The following is an 18174-nucleotide window of genomic DNA, read 5'->3' as shown; positions in this document are numbered from 1 at the left end:
TTTTACCTTTTTATTAAAGTAAAATGCATATTTAAAATCATCTTAATTTTTAACTACATTTTTAAAAACTTTAATCTAGATATTACTTTTTTTCTACTTATTATAATTACATATATTTTTCAATTTGGAGTTTTTTAAAATAATAATAATAATAAAAAAAAAAGAAATATGAAGATAATGATATTATGACTTTTTAGGACATTAAGTAGGTCTTATGGTGGTTGGCCCATTGTCTCTTGGCATTATAATATATAGTTGCTTTATCATCATACTCTTTACATTCAACCACAAAAAAATAAAAAAAATAAAAGTAGAAAATGAGAATGGGAAAAATAAATAAATTATATAGTAAATAGGGCCCAATGAAAAGCTTATCTAAAACTTTAAAAAAAAAATTGAAAAAATATGTGGTTGGAAAAAAGAAAAATACTTTCGTCCGTTTCAATTTATATGTCACAGTTAGAATCGATAAAGAAATTTCAAAAACAAAAACAAATTAAAAATCTGAAAGCTTGTGCTTTGAAACATGACATACTATTTAAACGATTAAATAATTCAGACATTATGAAATTAAACACGTCATAATATTTTTATAATTATAAAACTGGACCATCAATGACATGTTATCTCATAATATATCGTATTGTAATGTTAATGTGTTTATCTTATTTTGATAAATATAATATGTATTTAGATATATTTTGTTGTTTCTTTTCATCAATTTATATAATAAATTATAATTATTAAAAATAAACGATAAACTATGAAATAGAGTTAAGGGTAAGTTATTGAATAGTATTTTCTCCGTCTTAATTTATATAAAATATACTTATCTGGCATGAAGTTTAAGAGAAAAAGACCTAATAATAAATTATTAGAAATTTTTATTGATATAAAATGATAAAAAAGTAAATTTTATTAAGTATAAGAACATGGTATTTCGAAGAAAGTAAATAATAAATAAAGACAAGACGAAAAACAAGACAACGATAAAAATTAAACTAATCAATCGTTATATACATGAAAAAATCATGTGTTATAATAACAAATTTAATAATACAATATGATAAAATTTAACTAAAAATCAAAACAAAACGCTATTTACCATAACAATATGATAATATAACACAATAATTAACAACCATCCACATAAGATGTATAGATAAAAAGTGAATAGCACAATTCACATGAACTTAATATTTGTTATTCAAATTAATTCCTATAACAATATTATTTTGAGATTATTTCGTATATAAATTTTGAATTTTGAATCTGTCCGATGGCTAACTAGGTCAAAAATGAAATTTTTATAAATGTAGGTCCTAAATTTATTTCACGATTATCTTTTTTCAAGTTGCAAACACAAATCAATAATGACAATAGGGCCCTCTCTCCTATGTCTTCAACCCTACCTTTCTTTTTCTTTCTTTATCACTTCAAGTTTATATTCTCTTATTTTCGTTCGCTGTTCGTCTAAATTTATATGACATATTTTTTAATATTTAAAATAATTAAATTTAAATATTTTTTTTATACTCTTAAAAAAATTGTTATATTTATAAATGTTAGATTTTTAAATTTTTTTTACCTAATCAAATATCGTCACATATTTTACAACCGAAAAAAAGTATGTGTTATAAAAAGGGGTGTTAGTGGAAATGGACGTTACCTCGTTTTTCATCTGTTTGTTTCTTCTGACAGACCTTTGATCTTTGATGATAGATACGTCCATACCATTTTTTAAAATTTAATCGATTCTTCGTTTTGATTTATATGATATTATATTAATTTAAAGAATTGAATAAAAAATTATAAGTATTTTATATATTTATTGTTATAATTTATGATATTTTAAAAAATTATATGTACTACTTTAAAGGCAAAGTCCATATATATTATATATTTTGAATCATAATTGGATTTTGATAAATTATTTATATCAATTTTAATTAAGACAACGATATTGAGTTAAAATTATTTCAAATTAAATTTGTAACTTTATAAGCTCAAGAAGAGAAAAAGAGAAGCATTGTTCATGTCTTATAACAAGTTTAGAGATCTCAATCATTTATCGATGTAAGGTTCTTTCCGTACATCACTCCCTCGCGTTGGAGCGTGCACATTCGTAGACCATCTTTCCCTTTCGTTAATCCCTCATTTCAAAAAACTTTTTTTCTCGAGCTAGAGCGTGTTTGTTAACAGATATCAATATTTTCATCCTTATTCAATTGTCTCTCGAAGAACCATATAGAATGAGTCTGAATTTGATATCATATCAAAGTAACTCTTCAACCGCAAATTTATATATACATCAAAAGCTACCAAAAAAATGGAGAGTTATACAAGCCTTATAATACGTCTTTCCATTCGTCACTCCCTCATGTTACAAGACTAGCTCAATAAAAAAAAAATATCCACCAAACTTTATAAGAAGTTCATTCATCAATAGCACTTTCTCTATTTGTGTTTACACATAAAATAAAAAAGTGTGACCTTTGAAATTCGAACTATACCACAAAAATTACCCTTCGATATAGTCCAGGAATTTAACATCGGTACTTTTATACTGGAGATCTCAATGAAATTTATCTTCTGAATCGATCTTGTCGCACCAGACTTGCCTAGACACGTAGATTAGAATTAAAAAAAAGTATATTTTATTTTTATATATATAAGCAAAAACACACACTAAAACTCACATACACACATCCACATCTTTCTTTCTATCTTTCTTTCTCCTCTCTCTAAAAAGTTGAGTACTTTTATTAGCTCTCATCACTTCACACAGAAGAAGATGGTATTTTTATTTCTTTCAACTGATGGCTGCATCAAATGATTTGAAAAGCTGAGTCAAATCACAACAAGAAAAAGAAAGTTATAATAATAATAATAATTATAATAATAATATCAAAAATATTATTTTTCAGGTATGGTACTTCTTTCGCTCATTAACTATGTAAATACAGAATTTGAAGTTTACGAGTTTCCTTTTCTTTTTTTTTATTTCAACTAACAAAGATAGAGTCAGAGTCAGCGTCAGCGTAAGCGTAAGAATATGTAGTTTATGAATTTTGAGTTATGGTTTTGTCTGAGTTATTGAGTTCTGAATTGATAATTTATATATGTTGAACGAATTTTTGTAAGTACAAATCTATTGAGTTCGATCGAAGTCATAACCGACAGTTTAGTTTTGTCACTGTTCAGAGGCGGATCCAGAATATGAAGGTTATGAGTTTTTGTAATATTTTGAAAATTCTAAATTAATTTTATGTGTTAGTAGGTACAAAATTTGAAACAAAATTAGCTATTAAGTTCATTTGAATTCGTATAACTGACACTTAGTGCTCAAGGATCGATCTAGAATTTGAAGTTTATGAATTTTAAATTTTAAATTCATAATATCTACATGTTAGATTGATTTTTTTAAGATAAATTTACACTAAAATTATTGAGTTCGATCGAATTCGATTTGTGTTTTTCTTTTTCTTTCACTTTATCAAGAGAAATTATTTTTTTTATGATTCATAAATCTATATAGATAGATAGATGAATAAATTAGAGTTCCTCCAAAAAAAAAAATGTTTATGAGGAGTATTTTGTTTTTTTCGAAATTAAGATTTCAATTATATCAATTCTGAATTTTATAATAACAATTATAATTGAATTCGAAGTTCACTATTTATACATATTTATTCAACGAATCATTAACATAAATATATTATTTAAATAAAATTTATTAAATTTGACTGAACTCGTATACGAACTAATTTCAGCCATAACTGTATGTATTTCCTTTCTCTCTCTAAAAAATTTCTGTTATGATTTTCTGTGTCACTAATCAAAAATAAATTATTCTTCATTTCTTCCATTTGTCAGATTATAATACACCACGTGCACTTACAAAATTTTGTAAAAATATATTTTAATTTACAAATCCTATTATATAATCCTTTTTTTTAAATCAATTTTTTTTAGCTACAATTATATTAACATATGCTAAATTTTTAGGTTTATTTTACCATTTTTGTGATTTTGAAGTGTTACAAAGTGTGAATGGGTTGAATTATTTGCACCTTAGCTTAGGTAGCTTCTTGTCTTCAACAGTAAAAGGTACATATCATAATTACCATAAAATTATAACCACTTTTACTTAGGTATCTTATCATATTTAGGTAAAAAAAAAAAATTACCCACTTAGTCGTGATAATCAGGAGCGGAGTATATAAGGTTAAAATTCATTTTTTTTTATATATCCTTTCAATGAAAATCATGTTTGTGCAATATTGAAGTCGTAATTTTTAGTCATCAATAATTTATATATATATAGTGATTATTGATAAAATGGATTCATCAGAACTTCTTTTGACAGAAAATTATAGTATATACTAAATCCTTTGTTTTTTCTCTCGTATATTACTTTTTCATATTTTAAATTTCTTTAGTGAAAATTCTGGCTCTGATACTGTTTGGTATGTTTTTGTATTTATATATGTATGTTTTGGTTTGTTTTTTTTTTTTTTGGAAAAAATGATATATGTGGACTTACTTGACTTGACTTTAACTTAATTTTTTTTTTTTAATTTTTCAGATTAGTTGGTGTTATTTGTTTATTATTGTGGAGAAAAAAAAAATTTAAAAAAAAGAATGGCTTCTTATTTTCATGGAAATTCAGAAATACAAGAAGGAAATGATGGATTACAAACTCTAATACTAATGAATCCTGGCTATGTTGGATTTTCTGAAGCACAACATCACCACGCGCCACCACCGCCACCGCAAGGTGGCGGCGGCAGCAGCAACATAGTTTTCTTCAACTCCAACCCTCTTGGAAATTCAATAAACTTATCTCACGCGCCACCACCTCCGCCGTCACAGCAACAACAATTTGTCGGTATACCTCTCGCCACCGCCGCCTTCACCGCCCCATCTCAAGACTCCGGCAACAACAACAACCACCACAACCACAACAATGAGTCCGCCCTTCACGGCTTCCTTGCTCGATCGTCTCCATACGGGTTTTACAACCCGGCTAATGACATCACGGCGGCGCGTGAGGTCACACGCGCTCATCATCAGCAGCAACAAGGGCTTTCCCTTAGCTTGTCCTCATCCCAGCAGCCGAGTTTTGGGAGCTTCACGGCGGCGCGTGAGATTGCTTCTTCGCCTACGGGTTCGGCTTCGGCTTCGGGGATACAACAGCAGCAACAACAACAACAACAGAGTATTTGTAGTGTTCCTTTGAGTTCTAAGTACATGAAGGCTGCACAAGAGCTACTTGATGAAGTTGTAAATGTTGGAAAATCAATGAAAAGTAGTAATAGTACTGAAGTTGTTGTTTACAATGATGTCAAAAAATCGAAAAATATGGTCGATATGGATGGACGGTTAGACGGAGTTGGACCAGCAGAAAAAGACGGAGCTCCAACCAATGAGCTAAGTACCGCGGAGAGACAAGAAATTCAAATGAAGAAAGCAAAACTTGTTAACATGCTTGACGAGGTAAAACTTTTTATCTCTTTTTCTCAGTAATGTTGTTGCATCCGTGTCAGATCACATGTTGATTTGCCTCCGTTTAGATATGTGTAATTGTAGCCTTTTCGTCTTCCAACTAGTATTTACAATAGTCTACTCTACATTGATAAGCTTGACGACAAGTAGACAACGCGATGACCTTGTTGGTTGTTATGTTGCTCGGACTCTACAAAATTATTGCCATACTCATGTCAGATTCTCCAAAATGCTATATTTTTGGAGTATCCAACATGCAGTCTGACATCTTTTTTCCCGAAGAGTCCGAGCAACACAGGTTTTCGGCCTTCCAAGATAGAAAGAGTATGGTCTCTCTATCTATCAAATGATAAAAGACCAGAACTTTCGTCAGGGCACTGTCCTGACAATCTTTTAAACAAAGGATGCAAGTTTTTTTGAATTTTTCGAATTTTTTTTTCCGAAATCTTTGATATAAAGCTAAATATCGGTTCGATTTTGGGTGATGTTATATAGGTGGAGCAGAGGTATAGACATTATCATCACCAAATGCAGTCTGTGATAAATTGGTTGGAGCAAGCTGCTGGTATTGGATCAGCAAAAACATATACAGCATTGGCATTGCAGACGATTTCGAAGCAATTTAGGTGTCTAAAAGACGCGATAATTGGTCAAATACGATCAGCAAGCAAGACGTTAGGCGAAGAAGATAGTTTGGGAGGGAAGATTGAAGGTTCAAGGCTCAAATTCGTCGATAATCAGCTAAGACAACAAAGAGCTTTGCAACAATTAGGAATGATCCAGCATAATGCTTGGAGACCTCAGAGAGGATTGCCCGAACGAGCTGTTTCTGTTCTCCGCGCTTGGCTTTTTGAACATTTCCTCCATCCGTAAGCACGAAACAACCCTTTCTCATTAGCTATGCTGGTCGGGCTTTTCAAAAATATTGTCACACACCAGTATACATACCTGACGATATTTATGAAGAGTTTGAACAATATAGCTTCGTTAAAAGTGCTATATTTTGATATATTGTGGTAATTTGTTTTGTATAGTTATCCCAAGGATTCAGACAAAATGATGCTAGCAAAACAAACAGGGCTAACTAGGAGTCAGGTTAGTGATAACTGATAACAACATTGTCGTTTTTTGATTCTCGAGTTTTGATTTCTCAGATGGTCACTTAACTAGAAAGTCGTCTTTACTTCAACAAAGAGAGTTGACCATTCTAAGATAATAACTGTTAGTTGAGTGACTATCTGAGAAATCGACTCTTGGATTCTCTGGTTTCTGGTTTGTACTAAGTTTTGTTTGTGGACGATTCAGGTGTCGAATTGGTTCATCAATGCTCGAGTTCGTCTTTGGAAACCAATGGTGGAAGAGATGTACTTGGAAGAGATAAAAGAACACGAACAGAACGCGTTGGGTCAAGAAAAGACGAGTAAAGTAGGCGAACAAAACGAAGATTCAACAACATCGAGATCCATTGCAACACAAGACAAAAGCCCTGGTTCAGATAGCCAAAAACAGGACAACCCTGCTTCATCAATACCGATGTCCAACGCCACTTCCATACCCCCTATCGGTATGAACATCCGTAATCAGTCTGCTGGTTTCAACCTGATTGGATCACCAGATATCGAAAGCATCAACGTTACTCAAGGGAGTCCAAAGAAACCGAGGAGCAACGAGATGTTGCAGCATTCACCAAACAGCATTCCATCTATCAACATGGATGTAAAGCCAAACGAGGAGCAAATGTCGATGAAGTTTGGTGATGATAGGCAGGACAGAGATGGATTTTCACTAATGGGAGGACCGATGAACTTCATGGGAGGATTCGGAGCCTATCCCATTGGTGAAATTGCTCGGTTTAGCACCGAGCAATTCTCAGCACCATACTCAACTAGTGGCACAGTTTCACTCACTCTTGGCCTACCACACAACGAAAACCTCTCAATGTCAGCAACACACCACAGTTTCCTTCCAATTCCGACTCAAAACGTTCAAATTGGTGAACCAAATCATGAGTTTGGTAGCTTAAACACACCAACATCAGCTCACTCAACATCAAATGTCTACGAAAACTTCAACATTCAAAACAGAAAGAGGTTCGCCGCTCCCTTGTTACCAGATTTTGTTGCCTGATAAACTAAATTTAGCGACAGACAAACATCTTCGCTAAACAAGAACATGATTTAGCGACAGAAAACTTCTGTCGCTAAACATGAACATGTATTAGCGATATACAGTGTATATATATACTGTATGTCGCTAAACAAGAACATGATGAAAAATGATACATGTTTTAGTATATTGTTTCTCATTCTATCATATAATGGTAGTGTAAAGAATCAAGAAACAAGTTTTACATAGTTACATAGTCTTTATACATTGGAGATGAAGAACCATTTAAGTTCTTCAAAAATAGATAGATTTTCTAGGCTACATCTAGAACATATATATATGCTTTTGAGGGTTTGTATATTAATTTTGGGATTGTTATATTGGATGTGGAAAAAAAAAATGTAGTTATTTTGGATGGTATAAAAAAATAATACTCCATCCATTTTAGCCAATCTTTGTTACTTCTCTTTCATGTTCTCGAGGTTTCGTGGTACGAGTCCTGATCAGGTATGAGGTCATCTTTGTTAGGAAGCGATTAACCCTAATATGGGACTTATCCATTGCGAATACAGATTCAGTCGAGTTTCAACGTGGTTATCGGACACCAAATGGAAATAAATAAATAAAATTGTTACGAGTAACTTTGTTTTAGTGTTGTTTTATTCCCTAGAAAAATGAATGCATGTTTTAGTAAGGGGTTGAGTGATTCGTCGAAAATATTATACTGTATATATAATAGATGTTGAATTTTCTCGTCTTTTTTATATGCTTACTTTTCTATATTTTGAATCTGCTTCGTGAAAATTTTGTTGAAATCATTTCCCTCCTAAAGATAATTTTAGAAAGGCAAGATTTTGAGCTTAGGGTTTTTTTTCACTATAATAAATTACTACTACATATAACTAAATATGAAATATTTATATGATTTTTCTTATTCAAGTATAATAATTCGATCAGAACGTATAATTGTAGTCTAGTCTAATCGTTGACATACGAGATGCATATTTATTTGTTTGATGTAAACAATAACTTTCTGAAAAAATATATTCTTTTATTTAAAACTATTAAAGTCATTATTTCATGTTAAATTATAATATAAAATAAAAAAGTCATCTCAAATATCAATATTTCTTGTTACACATGGAATTTTTGTCCTTGGAATTTTTTAAAATGAAATGAACCTATAGATACAAATTAAAATGAAATGAACCTATAGATACAAATTACATAGAGAATATTTTTGTCCTTGGAATTTTTTTCTTTATTTGGGAAATTACTTGTTAGATTAGAATACTTATTCACTTCCTCTTTTTTTTTTTTTTGGAAAAGAAATAAAAATAAAGAGCATTTTAAAAGTATAATTTCTCTTATGTTGCTATCAATTATTTTGGAAATAATCTTTGCTTTTGTGATTCTTTTCTTTTTTAAATTATTTGCACCTATTTGTTCTTTCCACTATTTGATCAACAGGGTATTGTATATACTATTATGTGTTACAACCAACAAGATTCTCGAAAGGATAGGATGTAAATGTTGAGCGTGCGAATAAAATCTCACATTAAAAAACAGAAAATTACCTCGTAGCCTTGATTCGTATTGAAAAATATCACACCATGTTAACAGTATTATCGATCATTTTATCGCAATAATTGATATCAGAGCTAATGAATCGACTAAACGGGTGCCTGACTTACTGTCATAACTCGGCTACGAACCGAATTGCTATATTTGCCCCTAGCTTGGAGATACATATACACACCCACCACTGAAGTCCGGACAGGTAGAATGTACACAGACGTTATCCCTGTCTTTCTGGAGTAGAGATGTTTCCGATAGACCCTCGACTCAAAAGAAAGCTTTTGAAGTAGGGTAGCAAGATAACAAGGAAAACAACCAAATGCAAGAAGAAGTGATTCATGTTAACCATATGCATTCTACGTTTGCTTCGACTCTCCAAGCATGTTGATGAACTCGTGGCAGATTCTACAAAAATACTTAAGTTTTGAAGAATCTGAACACCCATTGACATTTTTGGAAAGTCCGAGCAACATAGTCTGCCTCACCAGCTCAAAGGAAGCACAACAAAGGAGAAGGTTCGACTAGTTTTCTAACCGAAAAGAAGGCTAAAACAGAACTAGTTCCAAATAACTAACAAGCAGCCTTTCAAATGTAAGAACATAAGTTATCATCAATCATCACTTGGCATACAGTTTCAAGGCAAAGATTCCAGTTTTTTCGAGTTCCGAGTATATTGCTGAAAATGATTGATATACTTCATAAGAAATAAGCATGAAAACATGGAGAGGGTACAAAAATAGAGGTCACTTTACAGAAGCTAGGCCATTTTAAGATGTCTTACCAATTCAGCTAGGTTATAACTCGAAAGAATAAAAGAAAGTTTTCAGCATATAATCAGTGACGCGAAAAGGAGGATAGCTAAATCCTAGAATTGGCAAAAGAAGAGAGAAGTCATACTGCTTTAGCTGTATTGTGCTCTTCCCCAAGTGTTGCCAGCCTTCGCTTAGCTACCTTGGACCTGTAACACCATACTTCAAATGCCTCGGTGAGGTCTGGATATCGAATCTGTTGATTTTCCAACCACTCTGTTAAAATGTCTGTCTGATCAACTGACGGCAATGCAAGTATAATAGCAACAAATGCTGACTCCAAAGATTGCCATATCTCACTATCGACTTTTAGTGTGATCTCATCCTCAGTTTCCTCGGTGACAGAATCGACTAAAGGCTTCATTGTCCGGACAAAAGGAAGCCAGAGCTTCACCATGTGAAGTCGTTTTACTGTAGGTAACACAACTATGCCATAGCCTATTGCCTCTAATACTTTTGCGGTCACCTCAAGAACCTTCAGCTTTGTCTTCAGAATTTGATTTTCTTCATCTTTTTGTTGAACGATGGTTACTAGCTTCACTGACAACTCCGTCCAGCTGCAAACAAAATCTCTGATAATCTCCAACTTCCCTAATATCTGACATGCCCATAACAAATCTGTTAAACAAGAATGCAACGATTGCATTTTCCCAGCATCTGAAATCGATTCTTGGAGGTCACATAATAGAGACTCTACAATGCTGTTAAATCTATCAAGCAGCTTCTTGACACATCGCATGACTTCTAGCTTTATTTCTTCATCAGCGGTCAGTAAAGGAGCATCATCGTCCTCGGTAAGCATGTATTCAAGCTGTTCTTGAGCAGTGTTTTTCAGATCATTCAACGGTGATGGAGGTGATGACGTAGCAAATTGAAGGGCTGCAAGAAAAATCTTCATTACTGCAGTAGGATTGACTGGTTGGAGGCGAGCAAGTACCGGTTCCACCTTAGATCCCATGCTTGGTATAGTATTTAATATCTCTTCCTCTTCAGCTTCCTCCCAAGGGACTGCTTCCAAATAATCCACACATACTGCAGTAATTCTTGGGCATCCAAGTTTGACAGCAACTCGCAAAATGCCAAGTGCATTCTTGACACCATGGCAAATTTCCATCATTAAGCCATCCGCAATGACATAAAAGAGTCGAAGGACATTGACATGGGAGTCCAGATCAGGTTCTTCACAGTAAACCTCAACACAATTGCGTGAATCCAGAAACTGACATGTCGGCCAACTATCTGATAACCGATCAGCAAAATATTTACTCTCTTCAACGAGAATATGTGAATGACAGTAAAGCCAATCATCACGGCCATCCTGTGTTCTAAGTCTTACGACAACATCACTCGTTGGTCTATCTCCAATCTTGCTTGATGTCTTCAATTCATTAGGCTACGGGGGGGAGGGGGGGGGAGGGGAAATGATATAGGTTAGTTAACGTGATAAATTATTGACAATGTATTCAACAGTCAAATCAATAAGAGAAAAGCAGGATGCAAGCTTCTATGATGCCTTTAAATGATTAATGTTCCTACGTCACTCCTTAATGATCCTTCCATCAGTACAGGAAAGTGAAGGCCCCCGCAGTCAAATAAGTAGATGCAAGAATCAAATCCATGTACATGGCTCTTAAGGCAAGGTAAAGTCTAACTTCCCTTAGGCAGCCAGGCGGAGGCCAAACGCCTCGCAGCCATACACCTTCCAGCATGAGGAGTTCGACTCTTAGCCTGAATGTGAGGTGTAAACCACCTCTTTAGCTTTCCTTGCCCGTTTAAAAAAAAAAGATAACATTTAGGACAAGTAAATTATTCAGAAGTTATAATTGAGTGGCATAACAAACAACTTCCCAACTTCCGCGGTATCTTATCGATTTTTCAATTTATTTGAACCTTTAAAGCATTACAAATAAAAAGATAAGAAAGTGTTCACACTCAAAAGGAAGACCCCTTGCTCTTATTGGCATGTGCCTTGCCTGGCCAATGCTGGATTGTCTCAGCTTACGCTTTTTCCATTCATATCACCAGAAATATCTTGAAATGTTTCAAATAAGAAGTTAGGTAAATTGTTTCATCAAAAGTTTCCTGTTTATTTCAAATTTCCAATGCTCCGGTGATATGACACAAGAACACACAAGGACCATATTTTCTTTTAGATTTCTATACTATGTTAAGACACTTACGACTGTCTCCATTAATGCTCAAGACCAGTTGGTGTAGCTTCGATGCATTGTCAGACCTGCAAATAGAAAATGACACATGACATCATAAAACAAGATAGCAAAACAGTTTAAATCAGATTGATTCTGTATTCAATCAGAAACTGTGCATCCCTAACAAAGTCAAAGAAGTCCAACAAAAGTTTCTTTTGGATAATTAATTTCTTTTCCGATTAGATATAGATCCGAAGAGAAATTTAAGCTCTATTTGGTTAACCAAAAACACATAAAAGAAACAGAAGAAAAAGTTCATAGAGCAGACATTAATAGTAACTTTTTTTAGAAAGGTGCGCGGGTCAGCTTATGCGCACAAACCCTAGATGTGATACGCTTACAACATAGACTACCAAGGTATCTAATCCCGTTTGTTCCCCATGCTTTCGCACCTCAGCGTCGGTAGGGACCCAGAGAGCTGCCTTTGCTTCTGGCGTTCCTTTGTAGATCTCCGGAATTCACCCCCCTACACAAGAAATTTCACTCTCCTCTATCTCACTCAAGTGAATCGGTAATATATATAATGTCTTGGCTTCGGGGATAGAAATCTATAATATGCAAATAGCATCAGCCATCAGGCATCAATATGTCAAACAAATATGGGAACACTAATTCAAGTCATACAAAAATGGCTAGTAAATTAAGTTAGTTTCCAAAAATGGCTTAACACTTATTCATATTTACCAACTTTATCTAAATTGAAATGTCATCAACTTCCGATTTTCATAAAAGAGAAAACTTTTCAGGTAATTATAACATGAAGAACTCTAGTAACACCAATATCGACAAAAGGAAAGAAAGAAAAACTCTGTTAGCTTTACTCTTCCCACCACAACTCTATTCATTTTTGTATTATGAAAAATATCATGACGAGACTAACGAACTCCACATGTTCAACTCTTCTAAACCTTATCTCTCAATACTGGAACAAAGTCAAATTAACAGTAGCATGATCGTGAATGTGTCATCTCACATAGCTTAAGGATGTTAGCTCATCCTCTTACTTTCTACTTCGTCCTCTTTTGTCTTCAAAACTAGGATCAACCACTGAAATTTAAAATGTTATATTAATTTCTGGCCTTCTCCGAGGACTGAGGGCTTGTGAAAGATATATATATATATATATATATATATACACACACACACACACACACACACACAGCAGTCGGAGTGGAAAGTCGTGTTATTTTGAGAGTTGGCATGTATAACTAGGTGACTTTTTTGAAGCATAATAGTGTTTTACTCATTAAGCTTACAAAAGGAATTACAGAGTCCATCAAGTTCTATAGTAGCAGTAGCCAATAGGCACCTTTGACAAACAAATTAGGACACATAAGCGTGTATAGATGATCAATGGAAGACAAGAAATTATGTATTTATGCTAAAGAAGGGATTAGAAAGTGAAGAATACAATCCAGCTCCGATAAGGCAATCATATACAACCTTTTGAAGGGCCAACTCTCCCGCAAGTTCCTAGATTTGCTTGGTCATAAAATGGATCTTCTGGTGTATATGCCCGAACACTAAACTACAAGAAAGAACTAAATATGGCTTAGTTGAAATGAAAGGCCTGTGAGATTCATAAAGTCAGAAAAAAAAATCATAACTCAAATTTGAAATCCATGCACATAGCCACCACTACTAACGTAATTTCCGACTAGTGCATCATTACAATTATCACAGGTAGGAAACTTGATAGTTGTAAGTTTTTTAGTAATTTATCTGCATCTTCACATTTAACATGGATAGTAGCATCATTGATATGTAACATGAAGTGTTAGCAAATCAATCAAAATTAACCTACATTTTTCATTGTCACACATTACTTTTCAAGTCACCAATTTTCCGAGCACTGACGTAAGAAACATTTTCCAACAAAAATAAGTTACTGTTTGATATACACTACCCCGAAGAATGCTCAAGACAAAAGTAGCTATAACTAGTAAGTAGTATTTACATAAAGCAAAACAGCAACTCCATTATCACAATGTATTAAGTAATTCAGCTACTTAACCAAAAAAACAACAACTTGCATAACTACAATTACTAACATTTCAAAGAACCCCAAGCATTTCTCAGACTCGACAAAATGTGTATAAAACAAAACAATGGGGTACCCTTCGGGATGGCTCAGATGGTTTGTCTTACGACTTCCACAATACAGGTCTCAAGTTCAAAACCCCTTACCAGCAAACAACAGCGGTTTGGCCTTGCCTAGTACATTTTACCTCTCCTGTATGGTTTGCAAGCGGCTACTACGGGTTCCCAAATCATCAAAAAAACAAAACAAGACAATATGCAAAGTTCTTTTTTCTTACCCTTTATCCAAAATGACCCACATTCTCCTTCTACTCATGAACCCCATTTACAAGATAATCAAAAAGCTCCCTTTTTGTCTACTTCCTTCACTCAACCAACACATACCAAAATCTTCCAATAGATACCTACAAATGATAAATAAAAACAAAATCAAAACACCCATTAGCTAAAATCTATTGAATGTAACAGTTCAATATCAAAAAGTACTAAACTTGAAGAATGAAAAAAAAAAACCTAAAATACTAATCTTTTTCTTAAGCAGGTAAAAACCCATAACAAGAATGTAACAACAAGATTCTTTAAAGGGTATTTCTTCAAATTCCATATACATAAATAATCTAAACAAAGTAGCAAAAAATTATTGATTCTTGTGCAAAAAACATACCTTTTTTACTCATTTTCAAGTAGATTTAGAGTTGTTTGTTCTTCAAATTGTTGAAGTAAAAAGCACAAATTTGGGGGATTTGGGCATTTGATTCTTGAAACTGTTTAAAGATTAGAAATTTGGGATATCAAATAGTTGAATTCACTTTTTTTTTTTGGAAGGATAAATTGAAATGATGGTTGATTTTTTAATTATTTTTTTGGGCACAAGTTGGGATTTTTTTTTTTTTCATTTCGAGGTTCGATAATCACATTAGAGTCTGACTAGATTTAAATTTACATGGATAAATTTCACATTGGGATAAAGTGCTCGTTAACAAATCCGAGGGCAAAACTTGAACATTGCATACAATTTATTAATATTTAAAATAAATGTTATAGCTACGGTTTCATTTGATTTCAATTCGCAGCAAATTTCTTGTCATTTGCCTCTTTCTCCTTTTTCTGAAATCTCGTTCACCACTCTCAGTCATCTCTCCCTGGCCTTCCTCACTTTACACATATATAATCTTTGATACATATACATAGTAATTCATATATATAATTATTTATCTGTCTCGAATACAATGTATATATTTGTATTTATATAAAGCGAGTGAGAGATTTGATATAGAAATACAAATATTTTAACTCGATTCAATTGTATATTAACGCAATTCAATTGTATATGAATTAAATTTTATGCAGATTTATAAGCACAATCATTAATACATATACATAATATGTACAATTATATAACTGATATAAATACATAATTCATCTCTCTGCACTCTCGCTCGCCTCTCTCCTAATCTCGCTAGCCACTCTAGCCTAATATTGAGAACATCTACATCTACAAACGCAATTTCATAAACACTTACGTTTGATTTATATAAATCACTGATATTTATAAAAATCAAATACTTCATAGCAAATATAATTTGAATATAAAGCATAAATAACAAAACTATAGCTATTGAGCGGTAATATAAATTTTATGTTTGTTATTTCTAGAATTTACTCAAACTTTTATGATATACTTGCCTAAGAATGCCACATAACGCTTTCTACTCGAAATCCATTTCTGATTAAGGACGAGGCAATTTCACCACTGTTATCACTGCGTCATAACTCATGTTGATATTGCACGCACACACAACAAACAATAATGTGTTTGACGTTAAAGAAAAATAATCAATTCATATCTTATAACCTCAAAGCCAACATTTATGATTCGATAAGGTCTACTTTTGTACAACTATTATTCTACCATCCTTATGATGCTAATGTAAATTTATATTTCAGATATTTGTTAAACAATTATAAATAAAAAGATATTTATAAAGTAATTTGATCAATTTATAATCATATTTAAGTTAAACAATTTTTTTTATTTTTTATCGGATGTTCGGAGTGATTAGAGTTCTAGTTAAATTCGAGTCGCGCACTGTAGGAATAATTCAAAAATGATACTTTCAACAGAATTTTCTCTATGCTTAAAACTCAAATTCAAAGTATCTGATTAAAAGCGAAACAATTTCACCACTGCATCATAACTTATGTTGATATCACAACATTTATATGTTATGTAAAAAAATTAACCGATTCATATCATAAAACCTCAAAATCAACCATTTAAATTTATATTTTCAATATTTATTAATCGATTATAAATTAAAAGATACTTATAAATTAATTTGATCAATTTATAAACTTGTCCAAAATCCACATTCTCAAATACATCCAATTAATTTGTTTGATTTGTATCCTTCTAGAATCTCATTATTTTATTTTATTTTCCCTATGAATCACAATTATTTTATTTTCCCTATGAATCACAAATTGCAAAATTGATTGTTGTAACACTCTTACCATTGACTTGGCTTTTTTGACTCAACTAAAGAAAAAAAAATTTAGAAAATAATTTATTTTTATTGTCTTTTTGTTTGTTCTTATATAGCTATATTCCTTATTACGTGTTGAATTTGTTTACCATTTACACTTAAAAAGAAATTTGATTCGTAAAAGACTATTCGATCCATAAAAATAAATTTCTTAAAATAAATATAAACATTTGAGGAAATAAGTAATTTTAAATTAGATATAATTAATATCATAAATGGTTGATATACTACTTCACCAGTATTAATAATATTTAATTTATACAAGACAATATATATGATATTTTAACTTTTTTGAGAACCTTTCAAAAAGTTTATAGAATTTTCATGATAATATTCTTAGTTGATTGATAACTTTAATAATTTTCATAACAAAACAAACCAAAAAGTAGCCAAAAACTTTGGAAGTCAGCAAGGTTTTTGTAGAGTTTTAGACTTTAAATTATTAAGAGAGGGACAACTAAAATAACGCGGTTAAATAAAAATGTTATTTTGATATTTCAACTCGATATGTGAGATGAAAAATATTTACGTGCTTTATGAATTTAAATTATATATACATATGCTGATAGTGTAAATAATTTATTCTCGTATAAGATTTCCCCTTGTAGAGTGTTTTTAAAATACTATGCTATTGTATTTTTTTAAGTTTATTTTCACTATTTTGTTCTGTATGATAAATTGATAATTATAATTTGTTCAACTTCGACTTATATGTATACACCTATAATAGAAACGTCTCTAATATTTCATATAACATCTTACACATGAAGAAATATAGTAAAAAATATACAAATAATTTCTTCGTTGATCAACTACACAAAAAATAAAAACATTTTAATGTTCCAGCGTCCAAATAATTAATTTTATACTAATATACAAATTTATATATTTGTCACTATCATATATTATTATAAGTGTGAAGCTCCAAAACCCAAAGTTGAATTACCATTTTACCCCTATAATAGTTAATTATGTTTTAGATATTAGTTCATATGATAGATATTATTAAATAATACTTACTGAAATTAATAACATAATAAAGACCTAATTCCATTCTTAAAGTGGAAATTTATTGTCCTTCATTCATAATTGATTTCTAGATAAAATTTTACTAGATAAAAAAATATACATGCATTGGAATAAATAATTTCAAAAATATAGCAATAATGATTTAGCCTTTTAAGTTACCTACTTTTATTATGCTCTTTAAACCATTGTCATTTTTAAAAAAAAAAAACTCATATTAAGGTGTTAGGTTAAAGATATCAAAAGGTCACTTCTTGAATCACTTAATTTGTAACGTTTTTATCTTCTATTAGCAGATTCTCCATTTTCCTATATTATGTATTCTACTTTCTCATGTAATCATGTTATCTC

The 18174-nt window shown here is 31.7% G+C and overlaps 2 protein-coding genes across 4 annotated transcripts; one reads left to right on the top strand and one right to left on the bottom strand.

Annotated features, from left to right (window-relative positions):
• The first annotated feature begins 2694 nt into the window (after positions 1-2694).
• LOC107008001 (BEL1-like homeodomain protein 1) lies at positions 2695-8066 on the top strand. The gene is made up of 5 exons (XM_015206883.2): positions 2695-2927; positions 4589-5499; positions 6004-6377; positions 6543-6603; positions 6814-8066. Exons 2-5 carry the CDS (start codon positions 4645-4647, stop codon positions 7633-7635), a joined length of 2112 nt encoding a protein of 703 aa, XP_015062369.1. The 5' UTR covers positions 2695-2927; positions 4589-4644; the 3' UTR covers positions 7636-8066.
• Positions 8067-9784: 1718 nt separating this feature from the next.
• Positions 9785-15250, bottom strand: LOC107008520 (BTB/POZ domain-containing protein At3g05675). 3 transcript variants are annotated; one of them, XM_015207594.2, is made up of 5 exons: positions 14916-15250; positions 14530-14655; positions 13655-13739; positions 12182-12237; positions 9785-11394 (listed from the first exon to the last, which is right to left on the bottom strand). In XM_015207594.2, exons 4-5 carry the CDS (start codon positions 12191-12193, stop codon positions 10084-10086), a joined length of 1323 nt encoding a protein of 440 aa, XP_015063080.1. In that variant the 5' UTR covers positions 12194-12237; positions 13655-13739; positions 14530-14655; positions 14916-15250; the 3' UTR covers positions 9785-10083. The 3 variants fall into 3 exon arrangements, with proteins under 3 accessions (XP_015063080.1, XP_015063081.1, XP_015063082.1); XM_015207595.2 differs by having other exon boundaries at positions 9797-11394; positions 13655-13752; positions 14916-15091; XM_015207596.2 differs by having other exon boundaries at positions 9797-11394; positions 13655-13734; positions 14916-15091.
• Positions 15251-18174: the final 2924 nt, after the last annotated feature.

Source organism: Solanum pennellii, chromosome 1 (genome assembly GCF_001406875.1).
Source record: "Solanum pennellii chromosome 1, SPENNV200".
NCBI classification, from domain to species: Eukaryota; Viridiplantae; Streptophyta; class Magnoliopsida; order Solanales; family Solanaceae; genus Solanum; species Solanum pennellii.
Note: the sequence above shows the minus strand (reverse complement) of the source record. Positions and strands in the feature narration are given on the sequence as shown.

What these genes read in the sequence shown, in the direction of transcription:
- LOC107008001 (XM_015206883.2), top strand. Translation starts at nt 4,645, where the DNA reads ATGGCTTCTTATTTTCATGGAAATTCAGAAATACAAGAAGGAAATGAT. An exon ending in TTGTTAACATGCTTGACGAG is followed by an intron (nt 5,500 to 6,003) that starts GTAAAACTTTTT and finishes GATGTTATATAG; the next exon opens with GTGGAGCAGAGGTATAGACA. An exon ending in CAGGGCTAACTAGGAGTCAG is followed by an intron (nt 6,604 to 6,813) that starts GTTAGTGATAAC and finishes TGGACGATTCAG; the next exon opens with GTGTCGAATTGGTTCATCAA.